The sequence below is a fragment of the Panulirus ornatus genome, chromosome 45, assembly GCF_036320965.1.
Source record: "Panulirus ornatus isolate Po-2019 chromosome 45, ASM3632096v1, whole genome shotgun sequence".
Lineage (NCBI taxonomy): Eukaryota > Metazoa > Arthropoda > Malacostraca > Decapoda > Palinuridae > Panulirus > Panulirus ornatus.
The window spans coordinates 9,205,162-9,224,548 of record NC_092268.1 but is presented as its reverse complement, the minus strand read 5'-3'; the positions used below and the strand labels follow the sequence as shown (position 1 = coordinate 9,224,548).

The window sequence follows — 19,387 nt, the reverse complement described above, 5'->3', positions numbered from 1 at the left end:
CCCTCTTCTGCTCTCTCAACCACGCTCTTTTTATTTCCACACATCTCTCTTACCCTTACGTTACTTACTCGATCAAACCACCTCACACCACACATTGTCCTCAAACATCTCATTTCCAGCACATCCATCCTCCTGCGCACAACTCTATCCATAGCCCACGCCTCGCAACCATACAACATTGTTGGAACCACTATTCCGTCAAACATACCCATTTTGTTTTCCGAGATAATGTTCTCGACTTCCACACATTCTTCAAGGCTCCCAGGATTTTCGCCCCGTCCCCCACCCTATGATCCACTTCCGCTTCCATGGTTCCATCTGCTGCCAGATCCACTCCCAGATATCTAAAACACTTTACTTCCTCCAGTTTTTCTCCATTCAAACTTACCTCCCAATTGACTTGACCCTCAACCCTACGGTACCTAACAACCTTGCTCTTATTCACACTTACTCTTAACTTTCTTCTTTCACACACTTTATCAAACTCAGTCACCAGCTTCTGCAGTTTCTCACATGAATCAGCCACCAGCGCTGTATCATCAGCGAACAACAACTGACTCACTTCCCAAGCTCTCTCATCCACAACAGACTTCATACTTGCCCCTCTTTCCAAAACTCTTGCATTCACCTCCCTAACAACCCCATCCATAAACAAATTAAACAACCATGGAGACATCACATACCCCTGCCGCAAACCTACATTCACTGAGAACCAATCACTTTCCTCTCTTCCTACACGTACACATGCCTTACATCCTTGATAAAAACTTTTCACTGCTTCTAACAACTTGCCTCCCACACCATACATTCTTAATACCTTCCACAGAGCATCTCTATCAACCCTATCATATGCCTTCTCCAGATTCATAAATGCTACATACAAATCCATTTGCTTTTCTAAGTATTTCTCACATACATTCTTCAAAGCAAACACCTGATCCACACATCCTCTACCACTTCTGAAACCACACTGCTCTTCCCCAATCTGATGCTCTGTACATGCCTTCACCCTCTCAATCAATACCCTCCCATATAATTTCCCAGGAATACTCAACAAACTTATACCTCTGTAATTTGAGCACTCACTCTTATTCCTTTGCCTTTGTACAATGGCACTATGCAAGCATTCCGCCAATCCTCAGGCACCTAACCATGAATCATACATACATTAAACAACCTTACCAACCATTCAACAATACAGTCACCTCCTTTTTTAATAAAGTCCACTGCAATACCATCCAAACCTGCTGCCTTGCCGGCTTTCATCTTCCGCAATGCTTTTACTACCACTTCTCTGTTTACCAAATCATTTTCCCTAACCCTCTCACTTTGCACACCACCTAGACCAAAACACATTCAAGCACATTCAACAAACCTTCAAAATACTCACTCCATCTTCTCACATCACCACTACTTGTTATCACCTCCCCATTAGCCCCCTTCACTGAAGTTCCCATTTGCTCCCTTGTCTTACGCACTTTATTTACCTCCTTCCAAAACATCTTTTTATTCTTCCTAAAAGTTAATGATACTCTCTCAGCCCAACTCTCATTTGCCCTCTTTTTCACCTCTTGCACCTTTCCCTTGACATCCTGCCTTTTTCTTTTATACATCTCCCACTCATTTGCATTATTTCTCTGGAAAAATCGTCCAAATGCCTCTCTCTTCTCTTTCACTAATAATCTTACTTCTTCATCCTACTACTCACTACACTTTCTAATCAACCCACCTCCCACGCTTCTCATGCCACAAGCATCTTTTGCGCAAGCCATCACTGCTTCCCTAAATACATCCCATTCCTCCCCCACTCCCCTAACCTCCTTTGTTCTCACCTTTTTCCATTCTGTACTCAGTCTCTCCTGGTACTTCCTTCCACAAGTCTCCTTCCCAGGCTCATTTACTCTCACCACTCTCTTCACCCCAACATTCTCTCTTCTTTTCTGAAAACCCATACAAATCTTCACCTTCGCCTCCACAAGATAATGATCAGACATCCCTCCAGTTTCACCTCAGCACATTAACATCCACAAGTCTCTCTTTCTCGCGCCTATATATCAACATGTAATCCAATAACGCTCTCTGGCCATCTCTCCTACTTACAAACATATACTTATGTATATCTCGCTTTTTCAACCAGGTATTCCCAATCACCAGTCCTTTTTCAGCACATAAATCTACAAGCTCTTCACCATTTCCATTTACAACACTGAACACCCCATGTATACCAATTATTCCCTCAACTGCTACATTGCTCACCTTTGCATTCAAATCACCCATCACTATAACCCGGTCTTGTGCATCAAAACCACTAACACACTCATTCAGCTGCTCCCAAAACACTTGCCTCTCATGATCTTTCTTCTAATGCCCAGGTGCATATCCACCAACAACCACCTACCTCTCTCCATCAACTTTCAGTTTTACCCATATCAATCTAGAATTTACTTTCTTACACTCTAACACATACTCCCACAACTCCTGTTTCAGGAGCAGTGCTACTCCTTCCCTTGCTCTTCTCCTCTCACTAACTTCTGCCTTTACTCCCACGACATTCCCATACCACTCTTCCCCTTTACCCTTGAGCTTCGTTTCACTCAGAGCCAAAACATCCAGGTCCCTTTCCTCAAACATACTTTCTATCTCTCCTTTTTTCTCATCTTGGTTACATCCACACACATTTAGACACCCCAATCTGAGCCTTCGAGGAGGATGAGCAGTCCCCGCGTGACTCCTTCCTCTGTTTCCCCTTTTAGAAAGTTAAAATACAAGAAGGGGAGGGTTTCTCGCCCCCCGCTCCCGTCCCCTTTAGTCGCCTTCTACGACACGTGAGGAATGCGTGGGAAGTATTCCTGGGAAATTGTATGGGAGGGTATTGATTGAGAGGGTGAAGGCATGTACAGAGCATCAGATTGGGGAAGAGCAGTGTGGTTTCAGAAGTGGTAGAGGATGTGTGGATCAGGTGTTTGCTTTGAAGAATGTATGTGAGAAATACTTAGAAAAGCAAATGGATTTGTATGTAGCATTTATGGATCTGGAGAAGGCATACGATAGAGGTGATAGAGATGCTCTGTGGAAGGTTTTAAGAATATATGGTGTGGGAGCCAGTTTCTTAGAGTTGAGGGAGTAATTGGTATACATGGGGTGTTCAGTGTTGTAAATGGAAATGGTGAAGGGCTTGTAGATTTATGTGCTTAAAAAGACTGGTGATTGGGAATACCTGGTTTAAAAGCGAGATATACATAAGTACACGTATGTAAGTAGGAGAGATGGTCATAGAGCATTATTGGATTATGTGTTAATTGATAGGCGCGTGAAAGAGAGACTTTTGGATGTTGATGTGCTGAGAGGTGTAACTGAAGGGATGTCTGATCATTATCTTGTGGAGGCGAAGGTGATGTAGAGATTTTCAGAAAAGAATGTTGGGGTGAAGAGAGTGGTGAGAGTAAGTGAGTTTGAGAAGGAGACTTGTGTGAGGAAGTACCAGGAGAGACTGAGTACAGAATGGAAAAAGGTGAGAACAAAGGATATAAGGGGAGTAGTGGAGGAATGGGATATATTTTGGGAAGCAGTGATGGATTGTGCAAAAGATGCTTGTAGCATGAGAAGCGTGGGAGATGGGCAGATTCACGGTAGTGAGTGGTGGGATGAAGAAGTAAGATTATTAGTGAAAGAGAAGAGAGAGGCATATGGATGATTTTTGCAAGGAAATAATGCAAATGACTGGAAGATGTATAAAAGAGAGAGGCAGGAGGTCAAGAGAAAGGTGCAAGAGGTGAAAAAGAGGGCAAATGAGAGTTGGGGTGAGAGAGTATCATTAGATTTTAGGGAGTATAAAAAGATAGGAACATCAGTGAAGGGGACTAATGGGGAGGTGATAACAAGTAGTGGTGATATGAGGAGGTGATGGAGTGAGTATTTTGAAGGTTTGCTGAATGTGTTTGATGATAGAGTGACAGATATAGGGCGTTTTGGTCGAGATGGTGTGCAAAGTGAGAGGGTTAGGGAAAATGATTTGGTAAACAGAGAAGAGGTAGTAAAAGCTTTGCGGAAAATGAAAGCCGGCAAGACAGAGGGTTTGGATGGTATTGCAGTGGAATTTATTAATAAAGGAGTGACTGCGTTGTTGACTGATTTGTAAGGTTATTTATTGTATGTATGACTCATGGTGAGGTGCCTGAGGATTGGCAGAATGTTTGCTTAGTGCCATTGTACAAAGGCAAAGGGGATAAGAGTGAGTGCTCAAATTACAGAGGTATAAGTTTGTTGAGTATTCCTGGGAAATTATATGGGAAGGTATTGATTGAGAGGGTGAAGGCATGTACAGAGCATCAGATTGGGGAAGAGCCAGTGTGGTTTCAGAAGTGGTAGAGGATGTGTGGATCAGGTGTTTGCTTTGAAGAATGTATGTGAGAAATACTTAGAAAAGCAAATGGATCTGCATGTAGCATTTAAGGATCTGGAGAAGGCATATGATAGAGTTGATAGAGATGCTCTGTGGAAGGTATTAAGAATATATGGTGTGGGAGGCAAGTTGTTAGAAGCAGTGAAAAGTTTTTATCGAGGATGTAAGGCATGTGTACGTGTAGGAAGAGAGGAAAGTGATTGGTTCTCAGTGAATGTAGGTTTGCGGCAGGTGTGTGTGATGTCTCCATGGTTGTTTGATTTATTTATGGATGGGGTTGGAAGGCAAGAGCATTATCCCGAAAAGCAAAAGTTGGTATGTTTGAAGGAATAGTGGTTCCAACAATGTTGTATGGTTGCGAGGCGTGGGCTATGGATAGAGTTGTGCGCAGGAGGGTGGATGTGCTGGAAATGAGATGTTTGAGGACAATGTGTGGTGTGAGGTGGTTTGATCGAGTAAGTAATAATTGGGTAAGAGAGATGTGCGGTAATAAAAAGAGTGTGGTTGAGAGAGCACAATAAGTTGTTTTGAAATGGTTTGGTCACATGGAGAGAATGATTGAGGAAAGATTGACCAAGAGGATATATGTGTCGGAGGTGGAGGGAACGAGAAGTGGGAGACCAAATTGGAGGTGGAAAGATAGAGTGAAAAAGATTTTGTGTGATCGGGGCCTGAACATACAGGAGGGTGAAAGGTGTGCAAGGAATAGAGTGAATTGGAAGGATTTGGTATACCGGGGTCAACTTGCTGTCATTGCATTGAACCATGGCATGTGAAGCATCTGGGGTAAACCATGGAATGTTTTGTAGGGCCTGGATGTGGAAAGGGAGCTGTGGTTTCGGTGCATTATTACATGACAGCTAGAGACTGAGTGTGAACGAATGTGTCCTTTTGTGTCTTTTCCTAGCGCTACCTCGCGTGCATGCAGGGGGAGGGGGGTGCCATTTTATGTGTGGCGGGGTTGCAACAGGGATGGCTGAGGGCAGCAAGTATGAATATATACATGCATATATGTATGTATTTGTCTGTGTATGTATATGTATGTATACATTGAAATGTATAGGTATGTATAGGTATGTGTGTGGCCATGAATGTATATACATGTGTATGGGGGTGGGTTGGGCCATTCTTTCGTCTGTTTCCTTGCGCTACCTCGCTAACGCGGGAGACAGCGACAAATTATTATATATATATATATATATATATATATATATATATATATATATATATATATATATATATGGCCCAACCCACCCACATACACATGTATATACATACACGTCCACACGTGCACATATACATACCTATACATTTCAACGTATACGTATATATACAGACACAGACATATACATATATACACATGTACATCATTCATACTTGCACCAATAATCACCCATCTCTCTCCATCAACTTTCAGTTTTACCCATATCAATCAAGAGTTTACTTTCTTACACTCTATCACATACTCCCACCACTTCTGTTTCAGGAGCGGTGCTACTCCTTCCCTTGCTCTTGTCCTCTCACTAACCCCTGACTTTACTCCCAAGACATTCCCAAACCACTCTTCCCCTTTACCCTTAAACTTCGTTTCACTCAGAGCCAAAACATCCAGGTTCCTTTCCTCAAACATACTACCTATCTCTCCTTTTTTCTCATCTTGGTTACATCCACACACATTTAGACACCCCAATCTGAACCTTCGAGGAGGATGAGCACTCCTCGCGTGACTCCTTCTTCTGCTTCCCCTTTTAGAAAGTTAAAATACAAGGAGGGGAGGATTTCTAGGAAACAGTTGAACAAAATCCAGATCTGTTAAGCATATAGAAAGTTGTAAATGCAAATACACACAGGTTCATGCTTAATGTACAGCATAACTTTACATTTGTTGATGCTTGTTATGCTGAATAGCTTTCATGGTTCCTTAGGCTCAATATGCAGAAGTTCTGCAGCTGTTCATACTTGATATGCAGAATTTATACGTTAGTTCATGCTACAGATGTTGAACTCTATACTTGTTCATGCTTGATGTGCTGCCAGACTTTCATAATTGTTCATGATGAAATGCAGAACATATCGCCCACAATTGTGTGATCCATGGCAGAGTTGCTTCAGTTGCTCGTGCTGAACCTGAAGAACTTCCACACCAGTTCATGCTTGTTATTCTGCCTAATTTCCTCCATAACTGCTCCTCCATGTGTTCAACCTTGACACAGATGATACTGCCATCTCTTCCCTTTACCATATTCAGTTCACAGATACTTTCTGTCATGCAGAGTGAGGCACCATCCTTGACTAACACATCAGTGGCTCAGTCTCCTAGCCTCACTATTTCTTTGCTTCGTTTGCTTCGTCTTTGGAAGATCCAGCAGTGTTGTCAGTTAGAATGGTGTTGCCATGTTAACAAAATTTTGGTAGCTTCATGCTACATATTAACACCATCATCTCTTGTTTTCTAATTAACAGAAATTGAATTGATTCTCTCTATTCATGATATTTTCTTGTAAACAAGCAGGTTATTTACCTTTCTTGCTTTAGAAATTGTTTTTTGTTGCTTTTTGGATACATGAAGAGCTAATCCTCCTTAAAAAAATTGGTAAAGAATACTTTTAATCTTGAAGAGCATTGGCATTATTTGGCCAGTTCCATTAAAATTATCCACAAGGAATACATTTCAAAAACATTAAGTTCTGCAAATTAAGAATACATGTATACATATTTACATACAGATCGGCATATTGTACGTCTCCACACCGATGCACACATGTATTTTAACCTCTGGTTTATGACACAGCTGCTCTCCTATAGGAGCCAAACCCTTATGCATGACCTAAGTCTCATCCCATTATTGTGAGCATCTCACCTCCTTCTTCATGCTATTGAGAGATCTGTCATCACCCAGATAAAACCTCTGTGCTATATCTACTCATTGAAATATAACATTAGCTTCATTTACCTTCTGTTTGTTACAAGGACATATTTCTGTTGTCTATACCATCTGGACCCCTTGTTGCTGTACTTTAGGCATTTACCTTCCCATCTGTAAAACCTCTGTATTCTGAATCCTGGGAAAATGTAACTTTCTCTTTAAGTCAAGCATCTTTGTTATTCCTAATGCTTGTCCCTGAGTGTTGGTGCATGATGATAATTCTGCCGTCTTGTTTGTAAACTATTTTATCCTTGTTCTTACTGTATATCTATATGACAAGAATTATTCATGTAATTTTTTTTGTATTTTTACTTATTTTTGGTGGTGTCTGCACTTCTCTGCTGTTCTGTTTGTATTTTCCAATTTTAGATTGATATACTTTTGCATTTACTTTTATCTTAATGATTTCTGCTTCTGTGGAACACTTCTGTGTAGTATTACTTTAAATCATCACATTTGTCGTACCATATCCATGATATGTATACCTACCGTATTACAGTATTAGATCTTCTATATCTGTGTCCAAAGAAGTATGTGTTTACCTTATCTTATTTCACCTACGTGCCTCAGGAGTCCTTTTTATGAGGCTCCTACACTGCTCAGAAAGCAAAGCCATATTCACTTGGCAGGACTGTAGATCATGAAGTGTAGTTATGTTGTGTGTCTCATCGTAGAGAGAGTGATGGCCAGTTGAGTTGGAGGTATTGTCTTTTTTGTGGTGGTTTGATCATGGTCACGAAAAGTACTGTGGTGGTTTGATCATGGAAACAAGGAGTACTGTGGTGGTTTGATCATGGAAACAAGGAGTACTGTGGTGGTTTGATCATGGAAACAAGGAGTACTGTGGTGGTTTGATCATGGAAACAAGGAGTACTGTGGTGGTTTGATCATGGAAACAAGGAGTACTGTGGTGGTTTGATCATGGAAACAAGGAGTACTGTGGTGGTTTGATCATGGACACGAAAAGTACTGTAGTGGTTTGATCATGGACACAAGGAGTACTGTGGTGGTTTGATCATGGACACAAGCAGTACTGTGATATGTTGAGATGAAGTTTGTATTGACGAGTGATGTCCAGAGCACAGAGGGGAGGGGGAAAGAGTAACTCTTGTATGTCTGGGGAGTTCAGTTTCTGAGCACAGAGGGGAGGAGGAAAGAGTAACTCTTGTATGTCTGGGGAGTTCAGTTTCTGAGCACAGAGGGGAGGAGGAAAGAGTAACTCTTGTATGTCTGGGGAGTTCAGTTTCTGAGCACAGAGGGGAGGAGGAAAGAGTAACTCTTGTATGTCTGGGGAGTTCAGTTTCTGAGGGATGTGTGTCTGGCAAGGTGGTGGTTAAGTCAAGAGAATAGCTGTGTACTGCTTGTTGGGTCATTTTAGTTTGTCATGTTTGTGTTGGTGGAGGTGTGGGGCATAGACGATTATGAGCATCTGAAATGTGAGGAAAGGGTCACATCTATTTTCCTTTTGGGGTGTTGGTGGTTGGGTATAGAGTAGCATGGTTGTAAAGGGTCTGTATCTGTTGTAGATCATAAGTACTAAGTTGGGCTTGTATTGATAACCTGTGTCATTTGTTTTCGACAAGGTGGATGACGTAGTGCATGATTTGCTGGTAGAGAAAACTTAGGGCTTTTCAAGGAGTTTTAGTAGATCAGTTTTTTCAGAGTTTGAGTACTGAAGACAAGGAATACAGGGTAGTAAGAGGGAGGGAGTTGGGTGGTTTGGAAGGTTTTAGTATCGATACTTGGGAAATGTTAGGGGATTTTTTTCTTTGTGTGTGTGTGTGTGTGTGTGTGTGTGTGTGTGTGTGTGTGTGTGTAGCCAGGAATGGTTGAAGATTTCTGTAAGTGCCTGGACTACAGTTGTGTAGAACGGTACCATATGAAAGTTTGATCCGTTGTCTGGGCCTGTTGTAGGAGAGTTTAAATGTTTTCGATTGCAGTGCTTGTGTCTGTGGGAGTGAAAGTTGGATGAGCAGTTGTTTCTACATGGATTTCTTTTTAGTTTCTTCATGATTTTTCTGTTTTAGTGGTGTTGTTGGGTTGTTGATTTTTTGGGAAATGCTTCGTAGTATATTCTTACGTTCTCTGGGAGAAGCGATATTATTGGATTGTATCAGAAGTCCTTCATATGTGGGAGTCTTGGTTCGTGAGACAAGTGTGGGCCTTCTTGAACACTTGCCAGAGTTGGTTTCTGTTGGCATTGTGTCGTCACTATGTTGAGGGACGAGAACCAGTTCACTTCATGTCTTTCACTAATTAGGTTAGCAAGGATGGTGTGTGGACGTTTGATTTGTACCATGATTTCTGTTGATAGTTTGTTATTTTGTCTGAGTTGTTTCCTTTGTTTTATAGTGGTTTGCAGTTTTGATTGTGTTTTTTTTTTAATGCCCTTTTGATATATACTTTCTGCAGTCCAGGTTGCTGGTATGATGTGGTGTTGAGGCTGAGTGATATAAGGTGGAAGATTTACTCATAACGAAGTTTGGATTCCAAATATTGTGTCAATCCTGCAGGCTAATCTTCTTTTCTATTGTTTGTCTTTGTTTTACTGGTGAGTGTGTGGGTTGGTTAAGTATACAATGATCACAATGGGTATGTAGTCAGAGGAAAGTTCATGTACTGTGCTCCAAAGGTCCTTGTGTACAGTGCTGGTGTGCAACCATTAACATCTTGTGAGGTTGGTCGCTGTAGGTGGTAGATTGGGAGTCTGGTTGGTAGATTGCATAGGAGGAGGAGGGTGAAAGGGTGCAGTTGATCTATGAATCGTTCACTTCAGGGGTCAGTATTGGGTATATTATTTAGGTTCTGATGTTGTGTGAATAGTGTGCGATGAAGGATAGATAATGGGCGTGATGTTATTTCATGTTGCTTGGAGGGGGTTGGGGCTCATGTATTTTGTGCCAGTGTATTTTGGGTATCTTTGCTAAAAGCATGAGCCTTTTAGTATACCAGCGTTTCATTATATTATATTTCAGTGTTGAAAGGAAAAGTTTTTGGGGCGAAAAATTACCCTGAACTGTTACATGTGATTTTTTTTCACGCTTCTTTTGTTCCTCTTCTTTGTATGTTACACTTACTATGTTTACACAGTTGTATTCATTTGTTCTTCCTATATCCTCTCACTTTTGTATGTGGTGTTTTACCTCAAGTTATCAGACATTTGTTGTGTTCTTTTAAGACCTCCCAGTTTTGTTCTGTCAATTTTAAGCCATTGGCAGTTGCTACCACAAATGGTGTAGACCTCTTCTGCCACAGTTACTGAGAGAAAGATCTGAAGTCAAGTTCCAGAAGGCATGAAGAAATGTCTTTGCTGGAACAGAATTGTGACTACATGGAACAGGCTCAGACAAAACTGGAAATACAGAATGAAACATTTGACAAGAATGTTTGATGTAAAAGAAATTTGATAGGCCTGTCTCGGTCTTCACCCACTGCCCACCCACTTGTTGAATGTTTGATGTAAAAGAAATTTGATAGGCCTGTCTCGGTCTTCACCCACTGCCCACCCACTTGTTGCATAAAAGGTTAATATAAAGCTTTTATCATTGGCATTTCCAACACTACAGTTATCAACCACGATGCTCGAAAACATTGCTACTGTCAACTTTACTTCACCATTTCTCACCAGTTGAATTTGCTGTCTGAAGGAACACCTCTTTACCAGTTTCTTTACCTAATTTACTCATAAAGAATAAAATTCAAATATTCTGACCATTTATTGACCGGCCCATGAGTACCTATCAAAACCTCCTTGATCATGTTAGCTTGTCATTTAAGATAGAGTTTTTAGGTGTAGATTGGGTAAAAAGATGCCCAACTGAAGTGTTTTCTTATAGTCTTAGCAAGGAATTCTTGGCCCCCATTTTTTCCCATATTTTGATGCCTCTGATTTTTCCTTGTGCTCTTCTAAATTCTAAATGATATGGAATGACATCAGATTTCATTTTTTTTTTTTGCATTTCTCATGTTACAAGTTTTCAGCATGAGAAGGCTAACCAAACCATTTGGGATGGCATTTTTCAATTGTTACTCTCTTTTTGATATTTTTCAGCACGAATCTAACCTAACCACTTTGGATATGGTTTTAAGCAGCCCCTTAAATGCCGATTAATTGACCCAATAATGACCCTTCCTTAAACAACCATCAAATGATCCCTTAACCAGTCATCCTCTTCACATAAAACCACCTCTTAAAGTTGTCTCCTTAATAATCCTTAAAATGTGTCTTAAAACAGTTCAAAAGTAATCAAAAATTTTCCAGTGGTCCTGCATATTCTCTCCAAAAACCCCATAAAACCCAGTAAACACCCTGCAAAGACGCACCACCTGCATTCTCTCAGGATCTGAAAGACATCTTTAAGAATCTTGTTGACATTCTCATTGGTTCTTTACACAATCTTCAAAAAGATACCCCAACCTCCAAAGATCTTTTTGACACTGCAAATATCTTACAAAACTCCTGTGGTAAACTGTAGATACTATACCTCCAAATATCTCTGAATCTCCTTCAAACATTTCTAGAGATCCTGTCTTGAACCAGTTAAAGCAATGCCCTCTTGATCTTCACAAACAATTTCATAGACTTCTTAACAACACAAAAGATCGTATGTCTTCTCAACCCTGTGTCCATACATGCAACTCACACATTTTCCGTAGCTTTCCATGCTGCATAATAATAGATCTTCTATTATGTTCTTTTCATTTAGAAATTTAAAAAGTAATATGTAAACAAGTGTTTATTTTAGCATGTGTTATGATAAACCTTTAATATAAACAAGTGTCTTTTAAAGCAACTCATTATCTCCTTTATCAACTAATTCTTCTTTGTCTAACATCTCCTAAGGCCAGTAGATTTTTAACTCTTTTTCATTTCTTTACACATTGCTTTCAAAACACCTGCAGGAAAAGCCGTTGGTTTAGATAATGATAGAGATGATGAAGGTTTGAGGAAAAGTCCTTTAGGTAATTCATTAACATTCATTCATAGTTAGAGAAATGCATTATAACATACACTAACATGAACTGAGTTTCTGGATCATGATGGCATGGCTTTGAGTGTGATGGGATCATGCGTGGCTTTGATGGCCAAAGGTAAAGCCTTCATACCAGGGGACGTTCTCTACTATCATACCCAGGGGCTATCATACCCAGGGGCTATCATACCCAGGGGCTATCATCCAGCTGTTAAAGGGACATACAGAAAGGCTTCTGTCTTCACCTGTGATGTTAAAGCAATCATTAAGTTGTGGAATGCTTTATATGATCTCCTAGGGATAAGAGAAAATAGGGTTACATGTCTCTCATGCCACAGACAACCATAGAAATTAGAAGTAGATTTAAGGGGTGACATAATTAATGTCATACAGTTACATATAGTACTGGACTTGGACGCATTTTCCTTTACACTTCTGTTGACATTAGCCTCTTGAGCACAGTTGTATAGGTCTGTTGACTTGTCCTTGAAGGACCAGGTCAAACCTGGCCCTGTGTACTCCAGAGTTGTGCCATTGTGCTCATAGGGTTTAGTACTATATTTAACTTTCCACACAGCAACCCTTAGCAGTTTCTTATTTCTACAGATTGTTTATATATACATCTCCCTCTACCCTTCATAAACAGATGTCTAATAGCATATTTGTTTGTTTGATTGGGGCATGTTTTTTTGCTTGTGCCATGTCAGCTACCATATAAAAGGGCCGAACAAAGACAGTTTTCTGACAGCTCCCACAACAGAGACATCTTGGAAACCCTTCTAACTCTTCATATTCTCTATATGGATGCTCAGTTAGTCTCTTGTCTATCCATACAGCCTTTGTAGGGTCTCTGTTTCTCATCTCACCATAAGCTCTCTCATTTCCATGTACAGCCTCACAAGTGAATTCAACGACTGATTGAATCTGTTAATAGTGTACATCTTCTACAAACTGTATGTAACTCACAAACAATCATTTGATATCCTTGAACTGTCTCTGTCTAGTTTCATCCTCTATACCTCCTCTCTGGTTTCCACAAAAAGTTTTATCAACCTCCATATCCCAAAGAATTCTCTTGATATCCCTCATTCCCTCGTGCACACATCCAATACTTCCAGATCTTCACAGATGGGTGTCTCATAACCATTGACCCTTTAACATATCCCTGTAATTGCCCGTAACTTCCACGTAAATCCTTGTAACTTCCATGTTCTTCCCTCTGAATGCCTCTGACTCTTAAATTAACTCCTCTAGTTATCTCTAACAACCATAGAAAATCCTTTGATACCCTCAGGCCTCCTCACACACCCTTCTCACTGCTGTTAACTTCCATGTATGGTGTTGTAACAACTTCTGACCACATACAACTTCCATGTATGGTGTTGTAACAACTTCTGACCACATACAACTTCCATGTATGGTGTTGTAACAACTTCTTCTGACCACATACAACTTCCATGTATGGTGTTGTAACAACTTCTGACCACATACAACTTCCATGTATGGTGTTGTAACAACTTCTTCTGACCACATACAACTTCCATGTATGGTGTTGTAACAACTTCTGACCACATACAACTTCCATGTTTGGTGTTGTAACAACTTCTGACCACATACAACTTCCATGTATGGTGTTGTAACAACTTCTTCTGACCACATACAACTTCCATGTATGGTGTTGTAACAACTTCTTCTGACCACATACAACTTCCATGTATGGTGTTGTAACAACTTCTGACCACATACAACTTCCATGTATGGTGTTGTAACAACTTCTTCTGACCACATACAACTTCCATGTATGGTGTTGTAACAACTTCTGACCACATACAACTTCCATGTATGGTGTTGTAACAACTTCTTCTGACCACATACAACTTCCATGTATGGTGTTGTAACAACTTCTTCTGACCACATACAACTTCCATGTATGGTGTTGTAACAACTTCTTCTGACCACATACAACTTCCATGTATGGTGTTGTAACAACTTCTTCTGACCACATACAACTTCCATGTATGGTGTTGTAACAACTTCTTCTGACCACATACAACTTCCATGTATGGTGTTGTAACAACTTCTTCTGACCACATACAACTTCCATGTATGGTGTTGTAACAACTTCTTCTGACCACATACAACTTCCATGTTTGGTGTTGTAACAGCTTCTTCTGACCACATACAACTTCCATGTATGGTGTTGTAACAACTTCTTCTGACCACATACAACTTCCATGTATGGTGTTGTAACAACTTCTTCTGACCACATACAACTTCCATGTATGGTGTTGTAACAACTTCTTCTGACCACATACAACTTCCATGTATGGTGTTGTAACAACTTCTTCTGACCACATACAACATGTATGGTGTTGTAACAACAACTTCTGACCACATACAACTTCCATGTATGGTGTTGTAACAGCTTCTTCTGACCACATACAACTTCCATGTATGATGTTGTAACAACTTCTTCTGACCACATACAACTTCCATGTATGGTGTTGTAACAACAACTTCTGACCACATACAACTTCCATGTATGGTGTTGTAACAGCTTCTTCTGACCACATACAACTTCCATGTATGATGTTGTAACAGCTTCTTCTGACCACATACAACTTCCATGTATGGTGTTGTAACAGCTTCTTCTGACCACATACAACTTTCTAACAACCTTTTGTCCTCCATAAGCCATCTTCTGATAGCTTGTAACTTTCTCATAACTCCTCCACCTCCCAGATACAGTATTCTACAAACATTCCTTTGAAAGCCACTTTCTCACAGCCCTGTGATAGCATTTTGATTCCACATACAGCCATCTAACAGCCTGGAATTTCCACATACAGCCATCTAACAGCCTGGAATTTCCACATACAGCCATCTAACAGCCTGGAATTTCCACATACAGGCATCTAACAGCCTGGAATTTCCACATACAGGCATCTAACAGCCTAGAATTTCCACATACAGCCTTCTAACAGCCTGGAATTTCCACATACAGACATCTAACAGCCTGGAATTTCCACATACAGCCTTCTAACAACTTTTAACCTCTGTCTACAACCTGTAACAGCTATTGACGTCTACATACAGTCCTCTAACAGTCTCTAACTTCTGCTTACAACCCTGTAATAGATTCTAACCCCAATACAGCCATGTAATGGCTCTAACTTCCTCATACAATTGAATAACATCATCTTGACCTCCATATAGATCGTACAAGCACTGACCCTTCCTTCCAAACACTTTAACTCATCAATACACTTAGGGCCTTACTTTTCGCCTTACTTTTGTTCACATTTACTTTCAATTTGCTCTTTCTTCAACCACTAACCTCTACATATATAGCCTTCTAATGGCCTCTGGGCTCCACATACAGTCCTGTAACAGCTCTGACCTTTAACAACCTATATCCTTGAATTACAACCCTCTCCTTGCCTCTGACCTTCATATACAAGTCTAACAACCTTTGGTTTCCGCATGCAGCAGTATAACAGCCTGTTGTCTCCACAGGCAACGTTCTAACAACCCTGGCTTCCTCAAACTCCAACCTCCACAAACAACCCCTAAACTACCCTCAGTTCATTACATACAGCTCTTGAACAACCTGTAAACATCTCCCCAGCTCCAACACACACGTGTATGTAACAACCTCTCATTTGCACTTATGGCCAACAGACAATAACCTTTACGTACAGCCTTTAACAACCTTTAATCCTCTGCAGTTAGCCCTCTAACAACCTTTTCTTCTCTGCGGTTAGCCCACTAACAACTTCAAACCTTTACATACAGCTTCTAACAACCTGTTCTCTGCACTCGGCCTTCTAATAACCATTAATGTTTATATACAGCTTCAAACACCCTCTCACCTTTGCATTCAGTCTTCTAACAACCGCTGGCCTTCATATACAACCTTCAAAAACATTCTAAACTCCATGTACAACATTCAGACAACTTCCATATGTAGCCATTGAACAACATTTAACCTTTATACATCTGTGTAACAACCTGTAATCTCCACATACAACCTTCTTAGAACTTTCAGTCTCCACATACAGTCATCTAACAACATCTTCATACAACACACTAACAACTTTTAGCCTTTCCGTACAACCTTCTAACAACATTTGACCAGTGGAAGCAGGCCTTTGACCAGCTCTTACTTCTACATACAACCCTCTAACAGCCTCTACCCTCCACATACAACCCTCTAACAGCCTCTACCCTCCACATACAACCGTCAAACATCCTCTACCCTCCACATACAACCCTCAAACATCCTCTACCCTCCACATACAACCCTCTAACATCCTCTACCCTCCACATACAACCCTCTAACATCCTTTACCCTCCACATACAACCCTCTAACAGCCTCTACCCTCCACATACAACCCTAAAACATCCTCTACCCTCCACATACAACCCTCAAACATCCTCTACCCTCCACATACAACCCTCAAACATCCTCTACCCTCCACATACAACCCTCTAACATCCTCTACCCTCCACATACAACCCTCAAACATCCTCTACCCTCCACATACAACCCTCAAACATCCTCTACCCTCCACATACAACCCTCTAACATCCTCTACCCTCCACATACAACCCTCTAACAGCCTCTACCCTCCACATACAACCCTCTAACATCCTCTACCCTCCACATACAACCCTCTAACATCCTCTACCCTCCACATACAATTCTCTAACATCCACTACCCTCCACATACAACCCTTTAACATCCTCTACCCTCCACATACAACCCTTTAACATCCTCTACCCTCCACATACAACCCTTTAACATCCTCTACCCTCCACATACAACCCTCTAACATCCTCTACCCTCCACATACAACCCTCTAACATCCTCTACCCTCCACATACAAACTTCTAACATCCTCTACCCTCCACATACAACCCTCTAACATCCTCTACCCTCCACATACAACCCTCTAACATCCTCTACCCTCCACATACAACCCTCAAACATCCTCTACCCTCCACATACAACCCTCTAACATCCTCTACCCTCCACATACAACCCTCTAACATCCTCTACCCTCCACATACAACCCTCTAACATCCTCTACCCTCCACATACAACCATGTAACATCCTTTACCCTCCACATACAACCCTCTAACATCCTTTACCCTCCACATACAACCCTCTAACATCCTCTACCCTCCACATACAACCATGTAACATCCTCTACCCTCCACATACAACCCTCTAACAGCCTCTACCCTCCACATACAACCCTTTAACATCCTCCACCCTCCACATACAAACTTCACACATCCTCTACCCTCCACATACAACCCTCACACAGCCTCTACCCTCCACATACAACCATGTAACATCCTCTACCCTCCACATACAACCCTCTAACATCCTCTACCCTCCACATACAACCCTCTAACATCCTCTACCCTCCACATACAACCCTCTAACATCCTCTACCCTCCACATACAACCCTCTAACATCCTCTACCCTCCACATACAACCCTCTAACATCCTCTACCCTCCACATACAACCCTCTAACATCCTCTACCCTCCACATACAACCCTCTAACATCCTCTACCCTCCACATACAACCCTCTAACATCCTTTACCCTCCACATACAACCCTCAAACATCCTCTACCCTCCACATACAACCCTCAAACATCCTCTACCCTCCACATACAACCCTCTAACAGCCTCTACCCTCCACATACAACCCTCTAACAGCCTTTACCCTCCACATACAACCCTCTAACATCCTCTACCCTCCACATACAATCCTCTAACATCCTCTACCGTCCACATACAACCCTCTAACAGCCTTTACCCTCCACATACAACCATGTAACATCCTCCACCCTCCACATACAACCCTCTAACATCCTCTACCCTCCACATACAACCCTCAAACATCCTCTACCCTCCACATACAACCCTCAAACAGCCTCTACCCTCCACATACAACCCTCTAACAGCCTCTCTCCACCAGTGCTGTGAGCGCTGGTCCACTTCTTGCCTGTTGCTGGACTCCTTCTTCAGATGACTCAACTTGGGTCCGGACCGTCAACCTGGAGTGAGTCCTCAGACTGCATGACTGAAATGTCTCAGTGCGTAGAATGTCGCAATGCTTACAATGTCCTAAAACCCTGGATTGTTTCAGAGCCTAGAAGTTCAACACTGGCAATGTGTATTGCCTGCTGAGCTGTTAGAATATCATTCCACCAAGGAAGTTTCATGGTTGACGTGTGTAATCGAATGTTTTGACTAGATAACAAAGTTACAGGATGTGTTGTGTGCATGGAGTAGTTCCTGCATGGAAAGTCTTGTTGTCTGAATTTGTTTACATTGGTTCATTGGTGGAAAGTTTTGATCCAATAATTCTATAGAGTCTTTTTTGTGCCTGTGAAGTTGATAGACCATTGCATGATGTATCGTGTATGTCTTGATAGATAGTGCATGTGCTTAGGCCATATTGCCTGTAGAATTAATATTATTATTTCTACAAATATCTTATGGCTACTAGAGTCATTGAAATGTCTTGATAATTGCAAATTGTGCAATTATTTACATGTCTTGTTGACTCTTGGGTCAGTATTTTTCATAGTACTTGTACTTGAAAAATTTTGCTTGAGTAAATATTCAGATTTCAGGAAAGTTCAGTGGTCATTTGATGTCCAGGATGACACAAAATGTGGAAAGATTGAATTCACAAAGTGTTATTCATTCCTGAAATGCTATGATGGTTTTTGTTATTTAAATGGAATTTTGAGTCACCAATAAGTTGTGGTGGACAAAGTGTCTCGTTTCTTGGATTTTATTTTTTCCCTGAGCACATCAGCATCAGGGACAGACAGGCAAGTTTTTGAGGATAAATCCTCTCTGAGTTTCTTCATCTTTTCCAAATTTATAGAAAGTGACAATATTGGAGGGGGTAGATTTCTCCGCCCCCCCTCCCCTTGCTTCACCCTATCTGCCAACATCCATGAAATGCAGGGAACACATGTGTAGTATTCCATGTATTGTATCTCTAAGAATAGATGCTTAGAATCTTTGAATGAAAAATTGAAGTGCCTA

General features: G+C 41.1%; 1 protein-coding gene across 1 annotated transcript in view; it reads left to right on the top strand.

The window, feature by feature from the left end:
• Window positions 1-19,387, top strand: part of LOC139762935 (glutamate receptor ionotropic, NMDA 2B-like) — a 421,764-nt gene that overhangs the window by 374,789 nt on the left and 27,588 nt on the right. Inside the window, exon 21 of the mRNA XM_071688232.1 lies at window positions 18,303-18,386. Coding sequence (XP_071544333.1) covers window positions 18,303-18,386 — 84 coding nt within the window. The remainder of the gene's footprint in view (window positions 1-18,302; window positions 18,387-19,387) is intronic.